At 59.3% G+C, this 23829-nt stretch overlaps 1 protein-coding gene across 2 annotated transcripts in view; it reads right to left on the bottom strand.

Annotated features, from left to right (window-relative positions):
* UNC5B (unc-5 netrin receptor B) overlaps positions 1-23829 on the bottom strand; it is an 81037-nt gene that overhangs the window by 9283 nt on the left and 47925 nt on the right. Inside the window, exons 2-9 of one of the 2 annotated variants that reach the window (XM_049646156.1) lie at positions 9564-9788; positions 5551-5694; positions 4988-5091; positions 4056-4236; positions 3238-3405; positions 2249-2413; positions 1961-1993; positions 8-202 (exon numbers count right to left, since the gene is read on the bottom strand). In XM_049646156.1, the coding sequence (XP_049502113.1) occupies positions 8-202; positions 1961-1993; positions 2249-2413; positions 3238-3405; positions 4056-4236; positions 4988-5091; positions 5551-5694; positions 9564-9788 (1215 nt within the window). The remainder of the gene's footprint in view (positions 1-7; positions 203-1960; positions 1994-2248; positions 2414-3237; positions 3406-4055; positions 4237-4987; positions 5092-5550; positions 5695-9563; positions 9789-23829) is intronic. The other variant, XM_049646157.1, reaches the window with a different exon arrangement.

The following is a 23829-nucleotide window of genomic DNA, read 5'->3' as shown; positions in this document are numbered from 1 at the left end:
TCCTTACTGGGCCTCGCAGTCTTGAAGTTGACGGGGTGGAAGCCGCCAGTGAGGGCGGCCGACGAGTCGGTGATGTCCGTGTCAAAGTCCCGGCAGTTGCGGCGGTAAACCACCACCCCCACCACCATGATGACGCCCACGACGACGAAGATGGACACCACGAGGCCCGCGTACAGCGCCACGTCCCCTGAGGTCTCCAGCACTGCGGGGACAGGAGGGCTGGGTGAGGGGCAGGGGCAGAGACCCAGGTCCTGGGACAGACCGGCGCCATGCTAGGTCCTAGTCTGAGCCCTCGTGACTGGCCGGGACCGCAGGCAAGCCTCAACCTCTCTGCGCATCAGTCTCGACGAGTAAAACGGCCTCAGATCCCCTGTCTTGCTTCCCCCCCGTGCAGAAAAACGCAAGAGGACTCATGGGCAGTCCCAACAGGTAACTCCTTGCTCACTGCTGAGAAAGAGACAGTGTCCTGTCCCAGCCAGGATGCAAACGGAGGCCCTCGCTGCGGCCTGCAGCACATCCCAGGGCCGGAGGTCCCGGCTCCTGGTAATCTCTGTAAGCAGCCACCCTGAGCTCAACTTGCATCCTGGGCTGAGGGGAGGGGATGGCGGCAGAGGGGGAGCAGGAGGAGGAAATGAGATGCAAGGCGATGGGGTGGAGAGGAGGTGAGCAGGTGGAGGGGAAGGAAGGGGCTCGGGGGGGGCCACCCACCGGCTACACTTTCCTCCCCCAGGCAGGCTGCCACACAGCTGCAAGTAACCCCACACGGCCCAGGCAGGGAGGTGGCATTGACACGATGACAGGCATTCTGTGTCTGTGTTGTCCCACGTGACAGCCACTAGCCACGTGTGGCTAACGAACAACTAAAACGTGGCCGCTCTGACTGAGGCACTCAATCTTTAAAAATGTATTTAGTTTTCACCAAGTTAAATGGAAGTGGGAAGAGCCACACGTGGTGAGTGGCTAGGACACTGGACAGCCCACAGGCCGAGACAAGATGCCTGCTCTTCCCTCTTTTTTGTTTGGGGACCTCCAGGAAGCCAACGTCCGGTCTCCCCTCCTGGGAGGGCCCGCAGACAGGGAGGCCTGCTTTCCCTGCCTGGACCCTTCCAAGCCCCACTTTCCTGGTGCCGACTGAGCCTTTGGGAGGCAGGGCACGGCTCAGTCCTGGTGTCCGCCCACTTCTGCCACCTTCTGGCCCCATCTCTACTCGGTGGCCCTCACTCTTGGGCTCCCCGGAGGGCCCTGGCGCCCGGGATTGCTGCCAGGAGGCCCTCGGGGCTCGGGTCTGCCTCCCGATGCTCTCCGTAACCATCGAGGGTCACCTGATAATCGCTCACCAGTCACGAGCCTGGTCCCCCTGTGAGCTGGGCCCAGGGGCCCACTGCTGATTTTATGAACCCGGAATTATTTGGAAATTATGGTTTAATTACCACAGGCCGATCTGCCCGAGCAGCTTTACTGCTCTGGTGTGGCTGCAGGATGGCCTGGGGGGTAAGTGGACCAGACCCCCTCGGGGCTGACGCTAGGAGAACCTCGCTGGGGGATACAGTAGGGGCACCGGAAGGGACGGTGTGGGCCTCTGCACCGGCTCTGTTGTGGAGAGGAAGGCTGAGGGGACAAGGCTAAGAGCACCGGCGTGGGTCACGTAAGTACTGATGTTCAAATCCTGGCTGAGTCCTTGGATAAGTCCCTTCCCTCTGAGGCTCATCTTCTCCCGTAATGGGAGGGTCGGGATGGTGTCCTTTCTGTGGGCTGAGGGTCTGCCTGTCTGCACATGATGGAGGCTGTGACACGTGCAGCATTGGGGGCCAAGGGGGGGGGGCGCCCCTGGGCGGGTGGGGGGGGGGGGGCACCTTCAAGTCTCCCTGTGCCCTGCCCTGCACCCCACACCCTGGAAAAGCCAGCCAAGGAGAGCAAGGGTCCCCCAGAGAAAAAAGGACAGCCATGAAATGGGACTTACGGTGGCTTTTGGGGTCACTTAGAGTTTTCTTATCTGTCGAGGGAAATAAAGGGAAAGACAATGACATAGGTGGCAAAGAAAGGATGGTGAATGTGACAGGAAACGCGCAGATGAGGTGATGCACGTGGCGAGTGGGCAGAGGCCCCAGGGGCTGCTCCACCGAGGCCAGCGCTGGAGGCCTGGGGCCGGCGGCGGGGCGGGGCGGAGCGGGGCGGGGCGGGGCGGGGTGGGAGGGGCCTCATCCGGCTAGAGCTCCCGCCCCCGGGCCCCGCCTTCGCAAGGACTCACTCTGTATGCACAGCCCGTCGGTGCAGTTCTTGGAGTCGAGCAGGGTCCCGCTGCAGTCTCGGCCTCCGTTCTGGGGCGGGGGCGCCATGCACTCGCGGCTGCGCCAGTGGGCACACTCAGTGCTGCAGGCTGACCACTTGCTCCACTCCGTCCACGCTCCGTCCACTGCAGGAGCACAGCACACGGCACGTGGGGCACATGCGCGCACAGGTATGCGTACAGAGCACAGAGGTGCACGCGCACGCGCGCGTGCACACATACACTACGGCAGGAGGGGAGCCCAGGGCACACAGCGGTGCGCGCGCGCGTGCACACACACACGCGCACACACACACACACTCCAGCAGGACGGGAGCCCAGGACACAGAAGCCACACGAAGAGATGTAGCCACCCATAGCCACATGGCCCCTTGCCAGCGCAGTCAGGGGCACCGTGCGGGCAGAGAGGACACAGACAGGAGGCCACTCACACAGACACAGCCCGGTGCACCCGCGAAGACACAAACCCAAGGGAAATATACCACATGGTTCACGCAAACGTGGAAGGGGCGGGACAAAACCAGGCGCGCACAGACGCACAGACGGGGACGCGCAGACTGAGACAAAGGTGAGGGGAGAGAGGACCTTTGCAGGATTAGGGGCGGCAGCCAAAGTCTCGGGCAGGAGGACAGGCTCTCTGACCCCGGGCAGCGCTGGGACCCTGGCCCACGGCCCGGAGGGTGGAAGAGCTCCCCTCCCTCCCCCCCCCCCCGGCAGACTGCAGCTCAGAGCCTCTCTCCCCGTCCCTCTAGCAGCCGGGCGCGGAACGAGAGGGCACAGGCCACAGCATCGTGTCCAGCCTGCTCGGCCAGCTGTGGGCCCCAGAACAAGCACCACCATGGGGAGAGAGCGGCTGTCCTGACCGCAGCAGACGCCACGGCACAGAAGGCAGGGCTGGGGACCGGGGCGCGCTGGGTGTGGGCAGGACGCCCGCAGGCCCGGGGCCTCACCTGGGCACACGGTGGTGCAGGCGGTCTTTTGGAAGGCCTGGCCCTCGCAGAAGGCGCCTCCGTTGAGCGGGGCCGGGTTGGTGCAGGTCCGTGTACGTTTCTGCCAGCCACGGCCGCAGCGGTTGGAGCAGGGCGACCACTCTGCCCAGCTGGACCAGCCACCGTTCACTGCAAGGGCAGCACGTGTCAGCTGGTCAGCCTGGCTCTGCGGCCCATGGGTCCCCTAGACCCCATCTCCAGTCCTGACAAGGCCCTTCTGCTGAGGCCTTTCCTAACTGGACTCCACCTGCTGCGGCACTGGGGGCTCAGTTTCCAGCAGACAAATCTGGCTGCGACCGTCAACACTGGAGGGGACCGGGGGGGGGGGGTCACTGTCTGTTCCCAGCCCCATTGTGCGATGGCAAGCAAAGGTCCAGGGAGGGCTGACGCTTACCCAGGGTCACCTGGTAACGGGCGACCTATGCCTGAAACCCGATGCAGGGTTCTTTCTACCATACTCGGGGCATCTCAGCTATAGCTCTGCCCCTCCCAGCGGAGGGAACAGCAAGGAACATCCTACAGGCCTGCGCAGCGGTTCCGCACTCTGCTGGGTCACCAGGCTTGGGAGTGAGGATGCTGACGGGGCCCTGTTCTAGCCGCACGCCCACGAGTGCCTGACTCGACCACTAGCTGCTGTGTGATCTTGGGGAAGGCACCTCCCCTCTCCGGGCCGCATCCTCCCACGTGTCCACCAGGGTCCTGCTGACCTCCAGTGTAGGGTGGGGTGAGGTGGGCATATGGCCCAAGCTGCCCCCCCCCCCCCCCCCCAGGACCCGTACCGAAGACAATGACCGTGGCAGTGGTGCTGCGACGCTTGGCCACGATGTTCTTGGCCACACAGGTGTAGTTGGCCGTATCTGCCAGGCGGGCTTGGCGGATGATGAGGTTGTGGTCGATGGTGAGCAGGAAGTTGGTGTCCTGGGTGGGGTCGATGATGTCCTCATTCTTGAGCCATTCTACCTACAGGGATGGGGGTGGGGGGCATGAGGGCCCGCTACCTGCTTACCTGCATCGCGGGGAGTGGGCCCTCTCTGGAGGGGAAGGGAGGCCCAGCCATAAACAGGACCGCAGTTCTATCCGTGTCTACCCGCGGTGGTGACAGAGTGAGGCTGGACCTCCACGGGGCGGGCCCCGTGGCGAACACTGCAGAACATGGTGGTTGTGACGAGCACCCCACCAGCTAGACGGCCCTGGGAAGGGGCTTAACGCCAGCCTCAATTTCATCATTCGTAAGGCAGAATTTATTAGCACCCACCGCATAGGGCTGATGCAAGGATTAAACAAGTTAGTGTGCAAAGTGTGGAGGACGGTACTTGACTCCCTGGACGTGCAACACAAGTGTTAGCCCTTCACCGTTAGGGCAAAGGCCACGTGCTCGGACACATGCACGGTGAGGCCCTTTGGCATCCACAAAGCTGGGGCTTCGGCTTCTGGGCGGGGGAGGAAGATACAGCCACAGGCACCTCCGTTGCAAGAGACTCAGCCTGGGCCTGCTCAAGTAGCCCGTGGGGATCTGGCCCCAGCTCTGCCCCATCCCGAGGGGTTTTGCCTGTGGAGGGCCGAGCTGGGGTCTAGCACACGCCGAGTTCTGCAGAGGCCGTAGTTCTCTGTCTCAAGCCTCGATATTCCCATCTATGAAACGGGGAGAGCTCTGGGAGGCTGAGGCATCACGGTCTCTGCCATGCCGAGTATTCTCCTAGTCCCCGCTCACCTCAGCCACAGGCACGCCCTCTGGTGGGCGGCACTGTAGGAGAACCTCCTGGTCCAGGGGCACCTCCTTGCCCAGAGGCTCCTGATCGAAGTTCTTGCGCAGGTCTGGAAGAAGGAGTGGAAGAAGGAAGTGGGGTTACCAGGCACAATTGGGCAGAACAGAAGCCTCACGCGTCCCACTCTAGCCACTAGGGGGCAGTGCACGCTAAGGAAACTGGGCTCTGCCTGGGCATCTCCTCCAAAGTGGGGGCCTCACCAGGTGGGGTTGGGGGAACAGGTGTCCCTCCCTGACGCTGGGATCCTAAGCACATAACAACCCAGGCTGGTGAGGAAGCTGGCAGTTCTCTTATACAGACGTAGCTACAAAAGGCTGTTAGAAATCCTGAGGCCAGAGGTGGCTTAAGTTCTGGGTCCAGGAGGCCTCTTCTGAGCTGGCATCCGTGTGCCCTCATGTCTCTGCAGCGGGCAAGGGATGCCCCCACAGCTGTGGAGTTTCCTCTCCAGGGGGCGTGGGCAGGGGGAAGGGGCCCAGGGGAGCAGGGTGGGGGTGTCAGGACGGCCTACATGCGATGCGGACGTAGGCCCGGCGACTCTTGGTGGTGCCCGCGGAGCTCCAGGCCACGCACTGGCACCAGTAATCCTCCAGCCCGAACAGCTCCTCCACCTGCTGCCGCGACACCTCGATCTGTACCTCTCGTACCCGCAGGCCTGAGAGGAGGAGACAGATGGCATCAGGGGGCGGGTCTGAGGACAGGAAGCACGGGACGTGGCACCAGGACCTCTGTCTCTGCCAAGCGCTTCCATTTCCATCTATTTTCTCGTCTCTTCCGACTCCACCCTGGCCCCAGCCACCACTGCCACTCCCCTGGAGACTGCAAGGGCTAACACGAGCCCTCTGCCCCGTCCAGTCCGCTTCCTGCCCCGCAGCTGGCGTGCGCTCCTCACAGCGCACAATGCCACGCGTCCCCTGGCTGTGCCTCCAGTCCTCACGACGTGAAGACCCAGATCCCCCACATGGCCTTCTGGCCCTGCACAGTCTATCCACTACAGCCTCACCGGGCATCTTCCAGTTCCTCATGGTCTCCCCTGCCACAGGGCCTTTGCACACCCAGTCTCCTGCCTGGAACCCTCTTCCGTCGCCTCTGTGCCCAGTGGACTCCCGGTCGCCATCAGCTCTGGGCTGGGCCTCACTTCCTGAGGGAATGCCTCTCTGACCCTGGCCCATCTCCACCCACTCTCAAAGCACCATACTGGACACTGGGCTGTGTAGTTATCAACCCCCGCCCAGCCTGACTTCCCCACGGCCCTGACCGCTATCCGGAACTGTATTATCTACTGATATTTTGTTTGTTAAATATTTCCTGCGGGAGAATAAAGCAGGGCTTTGCCCTGCTCACTGCTGTGGCCCAGGACCTGGCCCAGGAAAGGTGCTCCAGAAATACGTGAAGAAAGCAGGTGGCCTGTCTCTGGTTGGGAGCTGGAGCTGGGGGGAGGCCCCTCTTCCTAGGACCTCTCAACAGCTCCCAACCAGGGCCTGGGGGCTTCCCTGCATAACAGCATCCACCAGCCTACCCAGAGAGGGGTCACACACTCTCCTGCCAACCCTTGATAAAAGCCCCTTGTGCTCAGGGAACGAGTGAACCCTCTAGATGACGATGCCCACCCAAAGCTTGTGGGAGGACTGTGAGGCCCCCTCCTCCAGGAAGCCCTTCCTGACTGTCCCCGTCTCAGAATTCCTAAAGCTGTTCCTCCCTGCCACGTGTCCCAGCTCACCCTCTCATGCCCGCACATGGGCTCTGATGAGCCTGTCGAAGGCAGGATTGTCAGCTGTCCACTCTGTGGTACTATGGCATGATGGTCAAGTGTACGGTTGGGTGGCTGGGCAGGTTTGAGTCCTGGCCCCACCCTCACTCCCCAGCTGTGTGACCTTCACTAAATTACTCAGCCTCTCTGAGCTTCTGTTCCCTCATCATAGTAAAACACTCGGGGTAAACTCTAGAGTGATCATGGCAATCACTCTGCCATAGTACCCAGCCAAGGCCGAACACAAATCTACTCTGGAAGGTCATTTGGGTCTCATCCAGCCCCTTCCTTCCACATATGAAGAAACTGAGGCTCAGAGAGGGTCAGTGGCAGGCCCAAAGTCCCACCTCGAGGTACCGGCAGAGCTGAGATCAGCTATCTGGTATCTTGCCCTGGTTAAAGCTCTGTCTCCAGATGCATGACCTCTTTGGACCTTTCCAGTGAATTCATTGCCTTAACTCTCCCGCACCATGGGGTAGGATGCCCTTTGCCCGAGGAGCCCAGACAGTGAGGGAAACCCCCTCCTGACGGCCAGGGATCTAAATGCGAGGGGGCTGGGGTTCTGCCCCTCGGGAGCACCAGGAGGGCAGAGGCTGCTTCAGAGGGATGACGCTGGCTGCTCACAGGGGCTGCCTGGAGTCCTGGCCTTTGACCAATGCTGCACAGCCCAGGGCGGCACAGAGGGGGCCCCCGCCCCTTATTCACTAGGCTGTGAAACTGACAGGGGGGTCCCTCTCAAGGGGGTCATCCATCCAGAAGCACCCAACCGCTGGACAGAGAAATCATCACCCAGAAGGAGGACAGGGACCTACAGTCTCTCTGACTTGGTCCCCAGCACCAGGTGCCCCCGACCCCATGCCCACCTCCTCCAGCATGGTGGTTAAGGGGCAGGTGGGACCTGGGCCAGGACACCCAGGACTGGGCTCTTGTCCCGACCTGGCACGAGCTGGTAGGGTGGGCTCGTCCTGCCTCTTCTGGCCCACGGCTATCATCCCCTGTCTTTCCAGAGCCACAGAGAGGGCCAGGGTGGGGAGCAGGAGGATGAAACCAGCCATACTGCTGCCAAGGGAGTGCCCACAGGACCACAGTCTATTCTTTGCAGCTAATGGGGACAAGAGTGCCCCAATTTCTCGGGCTGGCATGGCTTGTGAGCCCGGTACCAGGGGAGTAGATGCCATGCTGTTACTATTACTACTAATTGCAAGGTTTTTGAGAGGCCCCAGGGGGGTACACGATCCCTCTGCTCTGCCTGGACCCCCACAAGTGACCTCTGATACAGGCCGGAGGGGCTCAGGGGGACAGAGAAAGAAGGACAGGCTTCAAGAGGAAAGAGGCCAAGAAAAAGCCAGAAAGAGGACGGAGGAAATGGGGGTTTACTGAGCGCCTGGCACTTTACGCCACCTTGTTCCACACCCACCGGGACCTTCCGTTAACATCCCAGTTTACAATGAGAGGACCTGGGGCTCAGAGAGGGTGGGTGACTTTCCCAGAGCCACACAGAACAGGGAACAGGGGCAGCTGGGGTATGTTCCTTTTTTTTCTCTTTTCAACATTCCTTTTTTTTATTTTTAGATTTTGGGTGAGCCTGACACTCTAAATCTATTTTTTAAAATGCTTTCAGAATTTTGGTAAAATATACATAACCCAAAACTTAACTGTTTTAACATATACGGTTTGGGGTGGCATTAAGTACATTCTGGGGTATGGTTTTAAGCCTGGGTGGTTCTGAAATTTGCGAGCTTGTTCCAGGAAAAAAGAAGTCGGAAGGAGGCAGAAAGGAGAGAGAGTATGTGGTGGCGGGGTGGGGGGGGGGGGGGGGTGGCAGACAGACAGACATAAGGGAAAAAAGATGGACACGGAGAGACAGGGGTGAGAAGGGGGAGAGGCAGGAGAGACAGAAGGAGGAGAGACGGCTAAGAAAGGAGAAGGACGAGGGAAGGGGTGAAAGCCTCAAAACCAAAGCTGAGGCAGGCTGTGGGGCGAAGGACCCCCAGAGCCCGGGCTTGGCTGGGCCTGCCCGACACCGGTTACCTGCAGGTAACCAGCAGCGGACGGCCCCCTCCCTGGCCCGAACCCCGGATAGGCTCTCCACCCCAGAGGGTCCTGTACTGTAAACGGGGGCCTGGGGACGGATAAGCAACCACCTGGCCTCGGGGGCCCCACCGGGGGTGCCCCGGAGACCCCAAGTTCACCTCACCCTCGGGATCTGGGCTACATCCTATAGCGCACCCTCCGTGGTTATTTACGTGATATTACCAACCTCTTGTTTAAACTAAAAACAACTGATGTCTGTGAAGGAAATGCAACATTCTTATGAAAAGAAACAGAATCACTTCCCACAGACACTGATGCCCTCCCGCACTCACGATGGTCTAGGATTCTAGCTGCGTGCCGGTGGGGGGCTGGGGGGGAGCTCTTTGTTAAACGGGGAGCACAGCAGGTGCTGGGGTGTGCGTGCGTGTGTGTAAGAGCTCTAGCCCCCACCCCCACCCCCGCCCCCAGACTGCTCAGTGATGTAAGCCAGAGACAGAGAGAAACCAGAAAAAGAGTGAGCACTCAGCAAGGATTCGGTGCACTTTCATTTGGTAACCCAAAGTCAGACTGGGACAACGCTTGGGGAAATCTGATCAAGGGTGAATCCCAGAGGGGAAACTGAGGCGGCGGATGGGGGTGGGGGGGAAGCCACGGCCATGTGAAGTCTCACAGGGAGCCCAGGGTGGAACCCCTGGGCCCAGGTGTGCTGGGGGTGACCGGACGAGGGGGGGCAGGCTCACCCGTGGCCTCATCCAGGCCCTCCTGCGTGACGTGGTCATTCTGGCTGACCCACTCGCCGTTACACTTGAAGTAGATCTGCGTGGCGGGGAAGGCGCGGCAGCGCAGCTCCACGGGCTTGTTCTTCACGATGTAGGCATCCTGTGGCTCCTGCAGGAAGTGGGGCAGGGGCTCAGCCGGCGCCGAGGGGAAGGAGTCGGGGAGCACCTCGCTGCCGGAATCAGTGCCTGTGGAGGGAAGGCGGGCTTCGTGAGGCTGCAGGCTCGGAGGAGGGGTGGGCAGCTGGAGACCAGCTGGGATGCCCTCCGTGACCTCCCGGGGGGCCTCAGTTTCCCCATCCCACCCAGCTTTTAAGAGCCTGTGCTTTGGACACACCAGTCCTAGCTCTATGATACTGTGTGATTTGACTTGTTTCCAGGAGGAGCAGTCAGGGTGGCCCGGGATGCTGAAGCGATCCGTCCGGGCGAGGATACCACCCCCCTAGCCCTCTCCAACGTCCCCTGCACTGGACCTCCGGAGCCTCCCTCCAGTGTCCCGCGGCGACGTCGCAGCAGGTGAAGGGTGGGAGTGGGTGACTGTGCCTGCAGCACAAACCAGGCCAGCTCTGCCCTGAAGGCACGGCTGCCCTTTGCAGCCAGCCAGGCTGATGGAAGTGGGGAGACAAGCCGGGGTCCACAGAGGTGTGACGAGGGGTGACGTGGGGCGGTCGCGCCGGGCCTGGGCTCCTTGGTGCTTGGCCCGCCCCCTCCTCCAGGAAGCCCAAGGCAGACAGCCGCATAGAAATGGAGCCCCTCTTCCCAGCAGCCTTCACCCAGAGCCTCCCCTCCTCTGGACTGTTGTCTCTGCCACAGCAAAATCCACACCCTCCACCCTAACAACAGACAAGGAAACTTCAGAGCCTGGGAATGCAGATAGGCTGTGCCCGCAGCAATGTCCTCCCCCAAAAGGGGCCAGATGGAAACCCTGGCCCGCCTGCATCCCTGGAAAGAACAGCGCCTCAGGAGGTGAGACAAACAGGAAGGGAGAGGGGCTGGCCACCACCAGTAGTGGGAGGGAGGGAAACCAGGCCAGGCCAGGCTATTGGTTTGCAATCCACTTAGGAAAAATGACTTTCCAACACCAAGTGCCAAATAATCAGGTGGCTGGGACAAGCGGTGGGGGGCTGTCCTCCTCTGCTAAGCTCCAGAGGAAACCATGAATTAAGCTGCAGGGGCGTGCATCTGCCCAGCCCCTTAGAGCCAACCGTGGCCCTGTCACTGTCCTAGCTTGATTTGGCGGGGGGGGGGTCCCAAGAGGCGCAAGTGGTCCCTGGGATCAGGCACTTGTCTTTCAACCCAGGAGGCCACGATGGGACATGCTCAGTGCCAAGGCAACCCCCAATGGGCCAAGGGGGCTAAAATGCCCAAGCTAGGCCATCCCTCAGTGGACCAGGTTGTCACTGGCTGCTGGCTCTGGGTCCCAGGGAGTGGGGCAGCTGTGTGTGTGTGTGTGTGTGTATGTGTGTGTGTGTGTGTGTGTGATCTATGGGAACAAAGGCGAAGCTGGCAAGAAGGTGTGAATCCAGCTCCATCCAGCATGTTCTGCGTGCCCCTAGGACAGAACTCCGACGTCATTACCTCATCTCTGAAGATGGCAGGAGGTAAACACCCTCCTCTGGACTGTTTTGGGGGCCACACGACAAGCATGAGTGCCCAGGAGCGGCCTGGCGCACAGTAGGTACAAGTCGCAGCGTGAAAATGGCAACGGATGCTCACCTCCCACTAGGTGCTGTATTTTTAGTTAACAATTCTGTAAGGTATTTAATATTAGTCTTCAGTTTGTAGATGGGGAAGCTGAGGCTCAGAGAAGTTAAGCAACTTGCTCGAGGGCACAGAGCCAGCAAGAAGCAGACCCAATAAACAGACCCTGACGTTTGGGGAGCCGCCCAGGGCTCCACACCGCCTTTACTGGAGTAGCTCTGGGACATGGCGGGTGTCCCCACATCTGAGGATCTTAACAGATCCTGACACTGGCCAAGACCCTACAATTCCAAGAGCTCTCTCATTAAAGGGTCAGCAAGGCCGGAACTGCCCTTGTTTCAAAGCTGAAGAAACTGAAGACCATCCAAACGGGGTGATGACGGACGCGAGGCCCCCGCTTAGTGAGCAGCTGCCCCGGGAAGAGCACCGAAGCATTCCGGGTCATAAAACAAACTTCCCTCTGCCAGGCAGGGAGGCACCTTCTTGGTAGGTAAACAGGCAGCCCTACGACGATGCGATGTCGAAATCATAAGCTCCTAGGTTCTGGGAGCTTGAGCGGTTGATGTCAAGATGAAACAATGCCCAGGGAGCTGGACACTGGCCTCCCAGTGGCCAGAGCGCAGGGTGCAGCCAAGAGGTCGTGTGGGCGGCAGAGCCCCATGCCCACCTCCCACTGCCGGCACCCTGCTTTTGTCTCAGGCCCGAGGGGTAAGAGGCAGGTGCAGGCTTGAGACTGAGACACCCCTGGGTCTGAAGTCGCCCTTACTGACCTCAGGCACCCCATCCGTGACATGGGGTACCGGGCCTCCCTCTGGGGGGTGGCGGCCATCAGAGAAGGTGCGTGGGAGCCCGTGGTGCAGGTGCATGCCAGCTCTGCCTTCCAGCCACGCGGCCCCCAGCCCCCAGGTGATGGCTGCCGTGGCTCTCTGCGGCACTGCGGGCTGTATTTACGACTTTGTTTTATCACCCTAATGCGGCTCATTTATAAAGCAGGCGCAGACGCGGCTGAGCAAAGTAAACATTAGACATCCATTAGTGCAGCAGGCCCCGAGTCTGGCGGCCCCCGGCCCCGCCCTCCTGCCCCAGCCCTCTTATCCACCCCTGCGCGAAGCTTCATCTCTGGCCTTGGCAGGGCATCCTCATCGATGCGTCTCTGGCATGGCAGTGCAGGGTGGCTCTAGATGTAGCTGCTTCCCCTTTGCGATGCCCCCGCCCCCCAGGCATCCTGGATTCAGATGCCGCCAGGAGACAAGAACCAGGTCTGACCTGAGAGTTCCTCCCGAGGTGGACCACCGGCAGCCTACATGCTTGCCAGGCACGTAGTAGGTGCTCAGTGAAAGCAGATTAAATAAAAGTGGGGGTGGGGGAGTGCTGCCAGAGCCTGGGGAACAGCTGAGCTGGGCCCCCGCCCTCATCAGTGGACACTTTTCCTTCACCTTGGCCCTGGCTTGGGTCCTCGCGGCTGAGGGCCACCTGAGCCTGCCGTGTGGGGGCCAGCCTGGAGGGAGAAGAGTAATGGCGTCTCAGGGTTCCCGGATGCTTACCCTGCCCGATGCTGTCACAGGGCACTTCATACGAACTCACAGAGTCCCTGCAACAAGGCTGACAGAGGCCCCTCAACTTCTTTGGTTTTTAGCGTCTTGGTAATTTTTACCCCAAGATTCAAAAGGAATTCCTAATGGTTTATTAAGCAGTTAGTTCTGAACAGCTTGCGAGTGTGTGTGTGTGTGTGTGTGTGTGTGTGTGTCCTAACAAGTTGGTAGCCGTTTGAAAAAATTATACACCTAAACCGAAAGAAACAAATAACATTTGTACTCCATTCCTAAACCGCCCCAATGACTTACCAACGGGCGTGTGTGCACCACTCGGGCGCTGCACAAGTTCTCAAATCTTGGAATCAGACTGGAGCCTCCACCCTCCTGGTCTGTCTCAGAGTACTTCCAAACGCCCAAATCCCACCTTTGCAAAGACGTGAGGCCACGTAAAGGGAAAAAGCACGATGCGATGTCGAAATCATAAGCTACCTCGAATCAACAGTTGCTGCTGTCTTGCAGCTGTTTAGTGGGTCTGTGTTTCCTCGAAGGTTAATAATACCCCACTGCGCCCCCTGGGAATGTGTCGCAGCACCCTGGGGTGCTTCAGCGCACAGTTTGGGAGCCACAGCCCCTACGCCCTATTAGGCACAATCATTATGCCCATGCTACAGATGAGAAACGGAGACCAAGCGAGGTGAAGTAAATGGCACAGAGCGACACAGCTAGTCAGTGGCAGAGAGCTAGGGAGCAAATCCGGGCAGCCGGATACCGGAATCCGACTTCTGAACCGTAACTGGCATTTATTTCTACGACGAAAGTGTGGAACTACATGCCAGGTACTTGCCACCCTTCACCCCATTTACTCCCCACAAACCCCCAGGTGAGGATTATCTTCCCATTTTCCAGACGAAGCCACGGGGCATCACGGGACTTGCCCGAGGTCGCCTCGTCAGTGGGAGGAAGCGCCAGGTCTCTCCGTCACCTGCCTCCCTGGTTTCCACTACGGTCCTCCCCTCAGCTCCGTCTTTACAGAAGAGACAGACACCTCAGGAGAGTCCCCCGCGGAAGAGAGCTTGCACCTGCCAGGCCAGATCTGGATCTGGATCTGGATTTCCTGCTGGCGGGAAGATGTCCCACGTGAAGTGCGTTTTTCTAATAGAACTCATTTAAAATGCAACCTGCCTTCGCAGCCACATACGCGAGTGGCCCAGCCATCCCAAGATGAAGGTATGGAAGATGCACAGATGTAACCACACACGCTGCAGAAGAGCAACCCCTAGGGCCAGGGGCTCTGGGCTTGCACCCCAGCTGGGGACTGGCATTGCTCTTGGCCCCCATTTGGCCGGGAAGCTGGTCGAGCCAACCCCTCAAGGCCTACTCTGGTTCGATCACTTTGAGATGGAATCTGTCAGCACGTGACGGTGTCCTACTGGGTAGATTTTTTCTTCATGAAGCCAATTTCCCTGAAGCGGGGTCACCTTTTTGGCCACTGTTATTCCTAGCTCAAAGGCCCGGCACAGACTGTGGTCCTAAAGCATAAGGTGAGGGGAGCCTGGGGGCAGGAGGGAGGGAGGAGGAGGAACTATTTGCTGCTGGACTCTCCCGGCCGTGCCCAGGTTCTCCCGCCCCAGGTCTCAGATCGAGGACCGCCAGCACCTCCAGGGGGGACCTCTTGTGGGTGCCATTCAAACCCTCACTTCCAATTTCCCCATAGCTGCCTGCATGAGGGCTCCTGTCAGCCTGTCTCACTTGGATGCAGCCTCACAGGAATAGAGGTTACTTCAAGGGCCATCTTGAACAACATCCCCCATCCACTCTATCCAACCTTGACTCACATACCTCCAGGGACGGGGAACTCACCACTGCTTTTCTCAGCCAGGTTCTCCTTTGAACAGACCTAATGGAAAAGTCCTCCTTACTTTCGGCTGAAATCTGCTGTCTGAGGTTCCAACCATTGCTACAAGTTTAACCTCTGAGGTCACGCAAAACAGCGTGCTTCCTCTCCCGCATGACAGCTTCCAGCCTCTGGGGCATGCAGCTGCCTGCCCTGGCCTTGTCGCCTTGCTTTCAAATATTCACGAGACATGGCTTGACACCCCCTCACCACCAAGCTGGCTTCCTCACGGGCGAGTTCTGTTTTGCTCACAACCCACTTAAAATTCGGGAGGAGAGGTAACCAGGGTGGGGTCTGGCAGCGTCGGTGTCCCCCCCCCGCCCCCGAAATGTTCAGGACGGGGTAACCAGGCCCTAGGAGGGGAGTGGAGCTGGCCGAACAGAGCTGTGAGCCTGACAGGAGGACCCAGCCAGGTGCTGAACCCCGGCAGGACTCAGTGTGGAGACATAGGCTCCCACCTGACAGGGAAGAAGTCAAGGCCACAGGCTTAAGAGGTACCAGCACCTAAGCCACTGGAATAAGCAGGAGCCAGGGCCTTGGAGGCGAAGGACGTGGCTTCAGGACAAAAGGGAAGAAACCGTATCTTCCAGAGCTGCCGCTGAGAGGAGCGAGAGGCTAGAACTGTGTGCTCAGATATCCCTGAATGAGAGACCCTCACAGAGGGGCTTCTGCTTCCCTTCCGGGGACCCCAAGAGGAATGGGTTCAAACCCCCACTCTGCCACTGAGACCTTGGGGAGGTTGTTTCACCCCTTGGGGCCTCAGTTTCCCCACCTGTAAGAAAGGGGAGAACAGGCAGAAGCACAGGAAGTCACAATCAGAGGGGCCTGGAGTCTCGCATTCCATCGGCTCAGAGAAGGAAAGCGACTGATCAACATCACACAGCAAATCAGTAGCCAAGCCGGGCCAGAGCGCGGCTTCTGATTCGGGACTGAGGAGGGCAGACAGCACAGCCAGCGCAGGGCTGCGGGGAGACGCGCGGTCTCCGTATGCCCCCTGCCTGGGATGGAAACTCACTACCATCCATCTCAGCCGGGTCCGCTCTGGTCTGGCCCAGGGCAGAGACCTCAGCATGAGGCTGAGGTGGTATGCGGGGCCTGGACATCCCCGCCCACTCTTTTTGTCCCCAGGTGGGTGACAAGGCCAGCCCTGAGCCCCCTAGGCTCAGCACCAAGAGGCGGGCATCTCTAGCTGACCGTGTGTCTCCAGGGCTGGCTGGCGGGAGGCGGTGCCCACACCGGTGGGGCAGGACTGGGAGGAGAGAAGGGGAGCAGGCGGGAGGTGAGGGAGCGAGAAACACCCCACGCTGGGCACATTTATCATCAGCAATCAGTCTTTCTCTAGCCCCTGGACACGGGCTAATTCCCGCCAGACTTGACCTCCCACTGCATGGAAAATCTCTTCCATTCACCGCGAGGCTGATGTGCTCAGTGGGGAGTGGGGAGGGTGGGGGGGACGGAGGCCACTTATTATTATGTTTTAAAAACACATAAACCCCCCATGGAAGGACCCCTCCCTGGACACAAAGCCCTTCTTCCATCTGGCCCTGGCTTCTGGCGGCTGTGGGGTTCAGGCTGGGGCCCCCCTCAGAGGTGGTTACAATGGCCGTTACTGATGACAAATGGGGGCTGGCGGGCTTGGGGGACGCGGAGCTACTTCTAACAAAGGAGGCCCCTTGCGCAGCCCTTTTCCCATACCCTCTGTAGACCTGCCTGTGCCCATGACATCACTTCCTGTGCTGGCCACAGGAAGCGGCCTCATGGAGACGGCCAGCTGTGGCAGGAGCCTGCATCCTGAAGGGGGGTGTCTGGCTGATCCTCAGTGTCTCCCCTGGAAGGGCTCAGGGGCAAGCGAAGGAACTGACGGGAGGCTGGAGACGAGGCCCCAGGGTGGGCTCAGAATCCTGGAATGGAGCCCAGGCCCATTTTATTGGGGGTCCCGCTGCTTACAAAGTTGGGAGGGACACTACAGTTACTGGGCTCAGGCTCCCAGGGGTACCTGGGGAGGCTGTATTCCACACTCAAGGGTCCAGGCCCTCCCTCCCCACCTTTCCATCGGTCACTGGACTCCCTGGGCCTGGGCGTCTCTAGGGCTAATTTTAGGCTCCCCTTCCGAGCCCCAGGTCCCAGCGTGTCACTACACCTGGAGGCTTGGGCCCTCAGGAGGGGGCATTCTGCTTCCCCCTCTTCTCTCTGACAATGGGCTCAAAGCCCTCTCATCCATCACATTCCAGATCATGACCAGTTGCCAGCACACGATGGGATAACACACATGAGCAGCACGACAATCCTGGGACGTAGGCGGTCCATTTCACAGGTGAGGACCCTGAAGCTCAAGGAAATGAATAAAAAAGACATGCTCAGGCTCATAGCTGCCAAGAAACCCAAAGCTCTTCTTGTTAAACCACAGGCCTCCTTTGGCCCACCATGCCCCCGAGGGATTAGCAGGGGGGCAGCTATTTTCCTGCCCATTTTGCAGATGAGCAAACGGAGTCTCTCCAGAGTTTACTAGCTTGGCTGGAAGGGAACAGGGTCTTGGCTTCCTGACCCCAGCACCTGGCCTCCCTACCTCCATGGGCCTGACAAGTCCTAGACTTGTTCTGGGTGCCCGGGCCAAACAGGGATCCATTCTCGCCTGGGGCGGCCCCCAAGACATCACAGTCAGACATGCATATTCATACCAACAGACACACGCAGACCCCATGCACGGTCCCAGTCCACAACCTCTCTCCCCTGGATGCCCAGGGAGCCCCACCCAACTGGGCTGGGACAGTGACTCCTTTCTCTGGGCCGTTTACGTCCATGCTCTAAGACAACAGCAGTGGCTCAGGCCTGTGGGGACCCCTGTGTTTGGTCATTTCTCCTCCGTTCAGAGTTAGGATGGGGCGGGGGCTCTGAGCTGCACTTTCAGCCTCTACCAAACACCCAGCTGCTGGAGTCCTATTTCGGGAGGCTTCCCTTTCTCTCCCTGGCATCCCGCCCACATTGCTGATGGACCTGGAGGCTGCTAGATAAACCTTCTAGATGTGCCTCAACCACACGGCTGCCCCCACCACCCCCTTCAGTCTCCAAGCCCATGTGCTCCTGCTCAGACCTCCTCACTGTGCTCCCTTCTTCCCTCCACTCCCCTCACAGCAGCCGGTACCATCTTATGAGACAGAAATAAATTCCTCCCCTGCCTACCCCCTCCCCTCCCATGGCTTCCATTTGCACCTGGAATGAAGTCCTACCCCTCACTGAACAATCTGACTTCAGATGCTCACCCGTCACCGCTGTGCTCTAAGCCACCCATGCGTGTTTCCTGCCCCTTGAACGTGCCTCCTTTATTCCCACCGCAGGGCCTTTGCAGTTGTCTCCTTCTGGAATGCACGCGCCCCGCCGGCCAATCTCCCTGTGCCCCTGTGGTGACTCTCTGTCACGGAGACCTCAGTGCCACCTGCTCCTTCCCAGGTGAGGCCTTCCCTGACCGGCCAATGTACTCTGGTCATCCTCTGCTCTCCCCGGTGCTAGGTCTGCACTGTCCTGGGGTTTACGGTTGTTTTGTTTGTCTGTTTTTCTGGACAGAGTTCATCTCTCTCTGAAATACCTTCTTCCTGTATTTGATTGTTTGCTGTCTGTGTCTGGACAGGTCTGCTCTCTGGAAAGCAAGCTCCTGGAGAACCTGGAAATCCTGTTTGCTTGTTTAGCTGGGCCTCCTGGGGACGCAGGACTTTCTCTAACACCTGGGGTGGCAGGTGGAGGTGGGAGGGAGTGGCCAGAGGGGATGCCCACTGGTTGGGCTGACCTGAGCCATGGGGGGGGGGGGGCAGCCCCTTTGGAAATCCTATGCTGAAGGATGCCACTAACCTCAGGGACCATCTAATTCCTGTCCTCTAGAATGGAGATCAGAGAGGGTGTGGCCTGGCCTGAAAATCACACAGCACCTGAGCAGCAGAGCCATTAGGAAAACTGGACTCTAGACTCCCAGGGGACGAGGAGGGACTGTATTTTTAAAAACCTCCTTAGGGGAGCCTGGGTGGCTCAGTCGGCTAAGTGTCCAACTCTTGATTTCAGCTCAGGTCGTGATCTTACGGTTTTGTGAGGCTGAGCCCCCTCATCTGACTCCAGGTTGTCAGCCTGGGATTCTCGCTCTCTCTCTCTCTCTCTCTGCCCCCCCCCCCCCTCCCCCCGCTCTTGTGCACTCTCTCTCTCTCAAAATAAATAAATTAACATTAAAAAAAAAATCCGCCTTGTCCTTCTAATGAAAATGCTTTTTTTCCCTTGGCCTTTTCTGATTACAATTTGGGAAGAAACAAGAATGAAAATAAGACCAACCCATTCCCACCCCCCGTGTCCCAGAATGAACACGGGACATCGGTCCTCTTGGACTTTTCTAGACACAACACATATTTTGTTACTTAATGAGGTGTCACCATATACAGCGGCATATTCTGTTTCCCTTGCAAGGCTGTTAACCGAAGACTTTTAAGCCTCTTTGAACCTACAGCGAAATGCACAAGGCATCTCTCTGGCGCTCGGCACAGTCCCACACATCACGTCACGGGCGCAGGCCAGCTGGCCCGGCTGCCCCTGGCACAGCTTTCCGGGCCGCCGGAGAAGCCGCAGGATGCGGACGCAGAGCTGGTGTGGGAGCCACTGGGCGGTGACACGAGGTTGGCTTTGCACGTTTGGGCGCTGGGCAGAAGGATGCCAGCATCCTGTCCCTGTGTTCTGGAAAAGTCAAAAAGCCCGTGCGTGCAGCCTCTGGCTCGGGGGCTGCCTGACAGACTCCCCTTGCAGGCAAGGTGCCTGCATGTCCTCCCGGGAAGTCTGGAGTCAGGCCTGTTCTTAGGGCGCTCCGAGGCACAAATTTCCCCTGCCTTCTCGGCATCACATCATGCTCTAGGGCTGCACAAGCCCTCCTCGCAGGGGGGAGACAACTGCCAACACTTTGCAAAGTGGAAAATCTGCTACGATCCTTGCCGGCTGCCGTCGGCCACCACGCCCGGCCAGACCCTGCCCCGGTGATGGCTGTGGGCCACTTGGCAGGCACCGGGGAGGCAGCTCAGACCCTGGGCTGCGGGCCCTTAGACCTGAGTCTAAGGCCTTCACGTCCAGAGAGGAGCAGTGACTTGTCCAAGGGCAAACAGCCAGTCAGTGGCTACAGCGACCCTGGTATCTTGGCATCACGTTCGCACAAAGAGAACCACGGCAGGGACAGAGAGAAAGGGGGTGCAGACTCTGGCCTTTGCCCATCTGTGAAATGGGGCATGGGACGAAGGAGGAGAGATGAATAGAGGTGGAGGCCGAGTCACGGGGAGAGGAACAGAGGAAGAGAAACCTGACGGCACCCGCGGCCGAGGGTGAGCGGAGCAGTGCGGGGGCTTCTCCTCGTACGTTTCCGAGCCTGGAATCCACCTGGGTTTGCACTCGGGCCCTGAGAGCAGGGGAAGAAGGTGGCCATCCATCACGGGCCTTCGTCCACACTCCTACGCTCCTGCTCTGCCTCTTCCACGCGGCCAGGACTGGGCTGAGGTTCCGTGACCCCAAGGAAGGCGGACCTTGCGGACTCAGCCTCCCAGAGGTGGGAGCAACTGGGTTCAGGTCACACAGCAGGTTGGAAGTAAAGCTGGACAGGAACGTGGGCATCCTGGCACTCGGCCCAGTGCTCTTGCCCTTGCCTCCCTCTGGTTCCACTGGTGGAGAAGACCCTGGCCCTGGGCCCGGTGAACAGCTGAGTTGTCAGCAGTTAAGACGCGGGGAGACAGGTGTCTCAAGCCAAGGGGAAGACCCAGATGGCCGCTCGGGTGTACCTCGAGGGGGACAGGGTGGTGGGCAGGGACTCACCCCTACTCTTTCATTCATTCATCAAACATCCTCGCCTCCCCTTGATCACGCCTATGGGAGGGCCTTGGAGAGCAATGGCCAAGCTTCAGTCCCACCCAGGAGAAGCTCACAGCAAAAGTTCAAGGTTAAGGATCCCAAATCTTGACTCAGGCTCCCGCTCCGTCTGCCTCTAGCCTAGCCTCACAGTCCTGTGACAGCCCTTCTGCCTGCTGACCCACCATCGGTGCGGAAACAAAGCTATAGCTGTGTCTGAAGCTCCCTCCTTCTCAGTCAGGGAGCCGGCCCACCTCCTCCAGGAAGCATGCTTTGACTACTCCCACCTCGACTGCCATAGGGATTTCTCATTCTCCAGGCCCCCATAATCCCTCATATTTTTCTCAAGCCGAAACACATGGCACTGTCATAGGCTTCTGAAGCAACCCCGGGTAAGCCGCTTCCCTCTGGGCCTCAATCTTGCCTTCTGGGAAATGGGCCATTTTACTTGCTTCACCCCACCCACCCCCCCCGCCCAGGGTTGTTGGCACTATCAAGGTCCCAAGTGTGAAACTATTTTGCCAGGTGGGCGGCCCAGTGCTCCGGCTAATTCTTTATCGTTGAGTTTTGCAGTAAGAAATGGTGGGCGTGCCTTGCCGGGGCCTGCTGGGATCACTGACTGACATCTTGACCAGTAGATCTAGGTTGTTCCTCTGGACTCGAGGTGCCCGCCAGCCGCCCCACTCGCTGCCCACCCTGCCCCAGCCTCCCGGCCGCTGCCCCGGCCCACGCGGTGATGACAGGAGCTGCAAAAGGCTGATGCAAGCTGGAAGAAGGGAATGAAACAGACTCGCGTGGGGCGGGTGGAGCTCCACCCCCGGCCCTGCGGGACTCCCAGCCCTGCTCCTGCCTGCTTGTTTGTACCTGCTGATGTAATCCCTGGGCCTCCTTGGCTCAGGGCTCGGCCTGCTCACCTTGACCTCTGAGCCAGAGCCAGAGGAAGGGTGAGAGGGCAGGTGTCTGGCCGGTGCACTGAGTGACGGAGCTCTTCTCCAGAGAAGGGCAGCTGGGCCCCAGTGAGGGCAGAGGGGAGGAAAGGGCCTGAAACACAGTATGAAGAAGAGTAGGACCCGGTCAACCCCAGCTTTGCCACCGTGTCACTTCAGGGCAGATGTCTCATGGCTCTGAGCCTGTTCCACCACAGCCCTCAATGTGCCACTCTTTGGTGGATTTCTCCCAGGGGGTAAGGGAGTCTGAGAGGGGAAAGGAGAAAAGGGAGAAGTGTGGCTCCGTGGAAGGAAAAACCAGAATAGTCCCGGGCTGGCCTCCCGCTCACCGTGCGGCTAGGCCGGCTGTCTCACCCTCTGGGGCCTTGGCTTATCTGGAAAATGGACACAATCTCATGAACACGTGTGCTCACTTCGAAGCGTGAGCTGCGGCCACTGAAGTGTGTAGGTGGCTCGGGGGACCTGGGGACAGTTGTGGGAGGGTTCCCACCAGGATCCTGGAGGTAGGGCTGTGCTCCCTGCCGGGCCCGGCCCCAGGAGCCTCCTCTTGGGGAGGAAGGGCATGAAAGGGAACAGGGCTCCCCAGAGACCTCCAAGGAGCCGTCAAAAACACGCAGGTGGTGAGGACAAGAGCCAGGACGCTCTCCTGGAAACCGCAAGGCCACCCGCGTGCAGCCGAGGGCCCTGACCCCATGAGCCCAAGGTCTGGAGATCTCCCCGACTCCAGACTAATTCTCAAACCTGGTTTCCCTGGAGACGCCTCTGCTCTTTCCCTGAGAAAGGGAAGGAGAAAAGAGCCTCATGCGGTTCATGTGTCTCTTTGATGAACACTGAAGGCTCCTGAAAGCCGGGGAGCCAGCCCGGTGGGGAGGAGGTCAGCCACCCTCGACCCCTCAGCCCCGGGCCAGTGGGGTTACCTTCAGCTCTGCTAGGCTGCTTCGGAGGGAGAGCTGCACTCCAGCTGGGACTCGGGGGCTTCCCTGGCCACACAGGTCCACCTTTCCCTTTACAATGGCCTTGAGTCATAGCAGGTCCCCTGCTGTGTACAGGCCAGCCCGTTCCCAGACACTGCCCAGGGCGCTTGGAATACATCATCCAACTGAATACTCCCAACAACCTTTGAGGCAGCACGATCCCCGGTACCCAGGAAACTGAGGCACAGAGAAGCTACGTAACTTGCCCAAGGTCACAGAGCAGGGTCGTCGGCACTTAAATCTGGATCTCGCCGACTCTAAGCCCCTGCTCGTTAACCTCTATGCCAGGCGTTCTCAAACCGCCGCATGCACCAGGGTCACCTGGAGGCTTGTAAATCCCAGCGCACCGTGGCCTTCCTCCTCCTCTCCCACCAGGTCCCCCCCTCAGCAGGTCGGCGGCGGGGCATTTCTAACAAGTGAAACGTGTATTTCTAACAGGTTCCCAGGGGCTGCTGCCGGTCCTCTATGCTCTCGTGTCTCCCAACAGAAGTATCAAACGCTTAGCCCACCTAACAGTGCTTGATGGAGTCAGCTCCCTTTCCCTGAGCTTCTATGATTCCGCTGGACGCTTTTCAAAAGGAACCGAAGGAATCGCATGGCAGCATGGTGCCGGCTACCTCAGCTTTGACTCGGGTTCCGGCAAGTGGCAGTAAGGATAATGACAGCCGTCACCTGCACCTGCGTCCTTGGACCTTACCACTTAGCCCCTCCGGACCTCAGTGTCGTTATCGGCAAAACGAGAGTGATGACACCGCTCAGAGCAGCGCCTGGCACGCAGCACAAAGACGTATTGAGTATAAGCTGCGTTGTTGTTTTTACTGTCACCATTGTCACCATCTTTCCAACCCTGTGACTCTTCACCTATCCGCCTCCACCGTTTACCCGAAGCCACTCGGGAGGGTAAGGAACTTGCCCGAGTCCCCAAGCAGCAGAGGAAAGATTCTAAGCCAGGTTTGGGAGCCCAGTGGTAGGACCTGTCCCCGACAGGCAGAGAGATGCCTACTCTGGCCACTTCCTCCACAAAGGATGGAGAGTTGTTTTCTTATTTATGTTTCTTGCACTTCCTTCAACACCGCCCCCCCCCCCCCAACCCTCCAGCTCCAGCCACTCGGCCCAGGGCACAACGGTGTCACTGCTGAAGGGAGAAGGTCGCCAGTAGGGAACCAGAGCTGTGGCAGCCACCACACTTGGTGCCCTTGGCCAGCCAGACCCCTTCCCTCCCTGTCTGTCCCTCTGTCCCCTAGCCTGCTCCTCCTTACTGGGCACCCTTGAGGTGTGAGGGATGGCTTGGCATTGGCTGGTCCAGCCCCTGGGAGAGAGGAG

The sequence above is a fragment of the Panthera uncia genome, chromosome D2 (genome assembly GCF_023721935.1).
Source record: "Panthera uncia isolate 11264 chromosome D2, Puncia_PCG_1.0, whole genome shotgun sequence".
Classification (NCBI taxonomy): Eukaryota; Metazoa; Chordata; class Mammalia; order Carnivora; family Felidae; genus Panthera; species Panthera uncia.
This window is presented reverse-complemented; position numbering and strand designations above follow the sequence as displayed.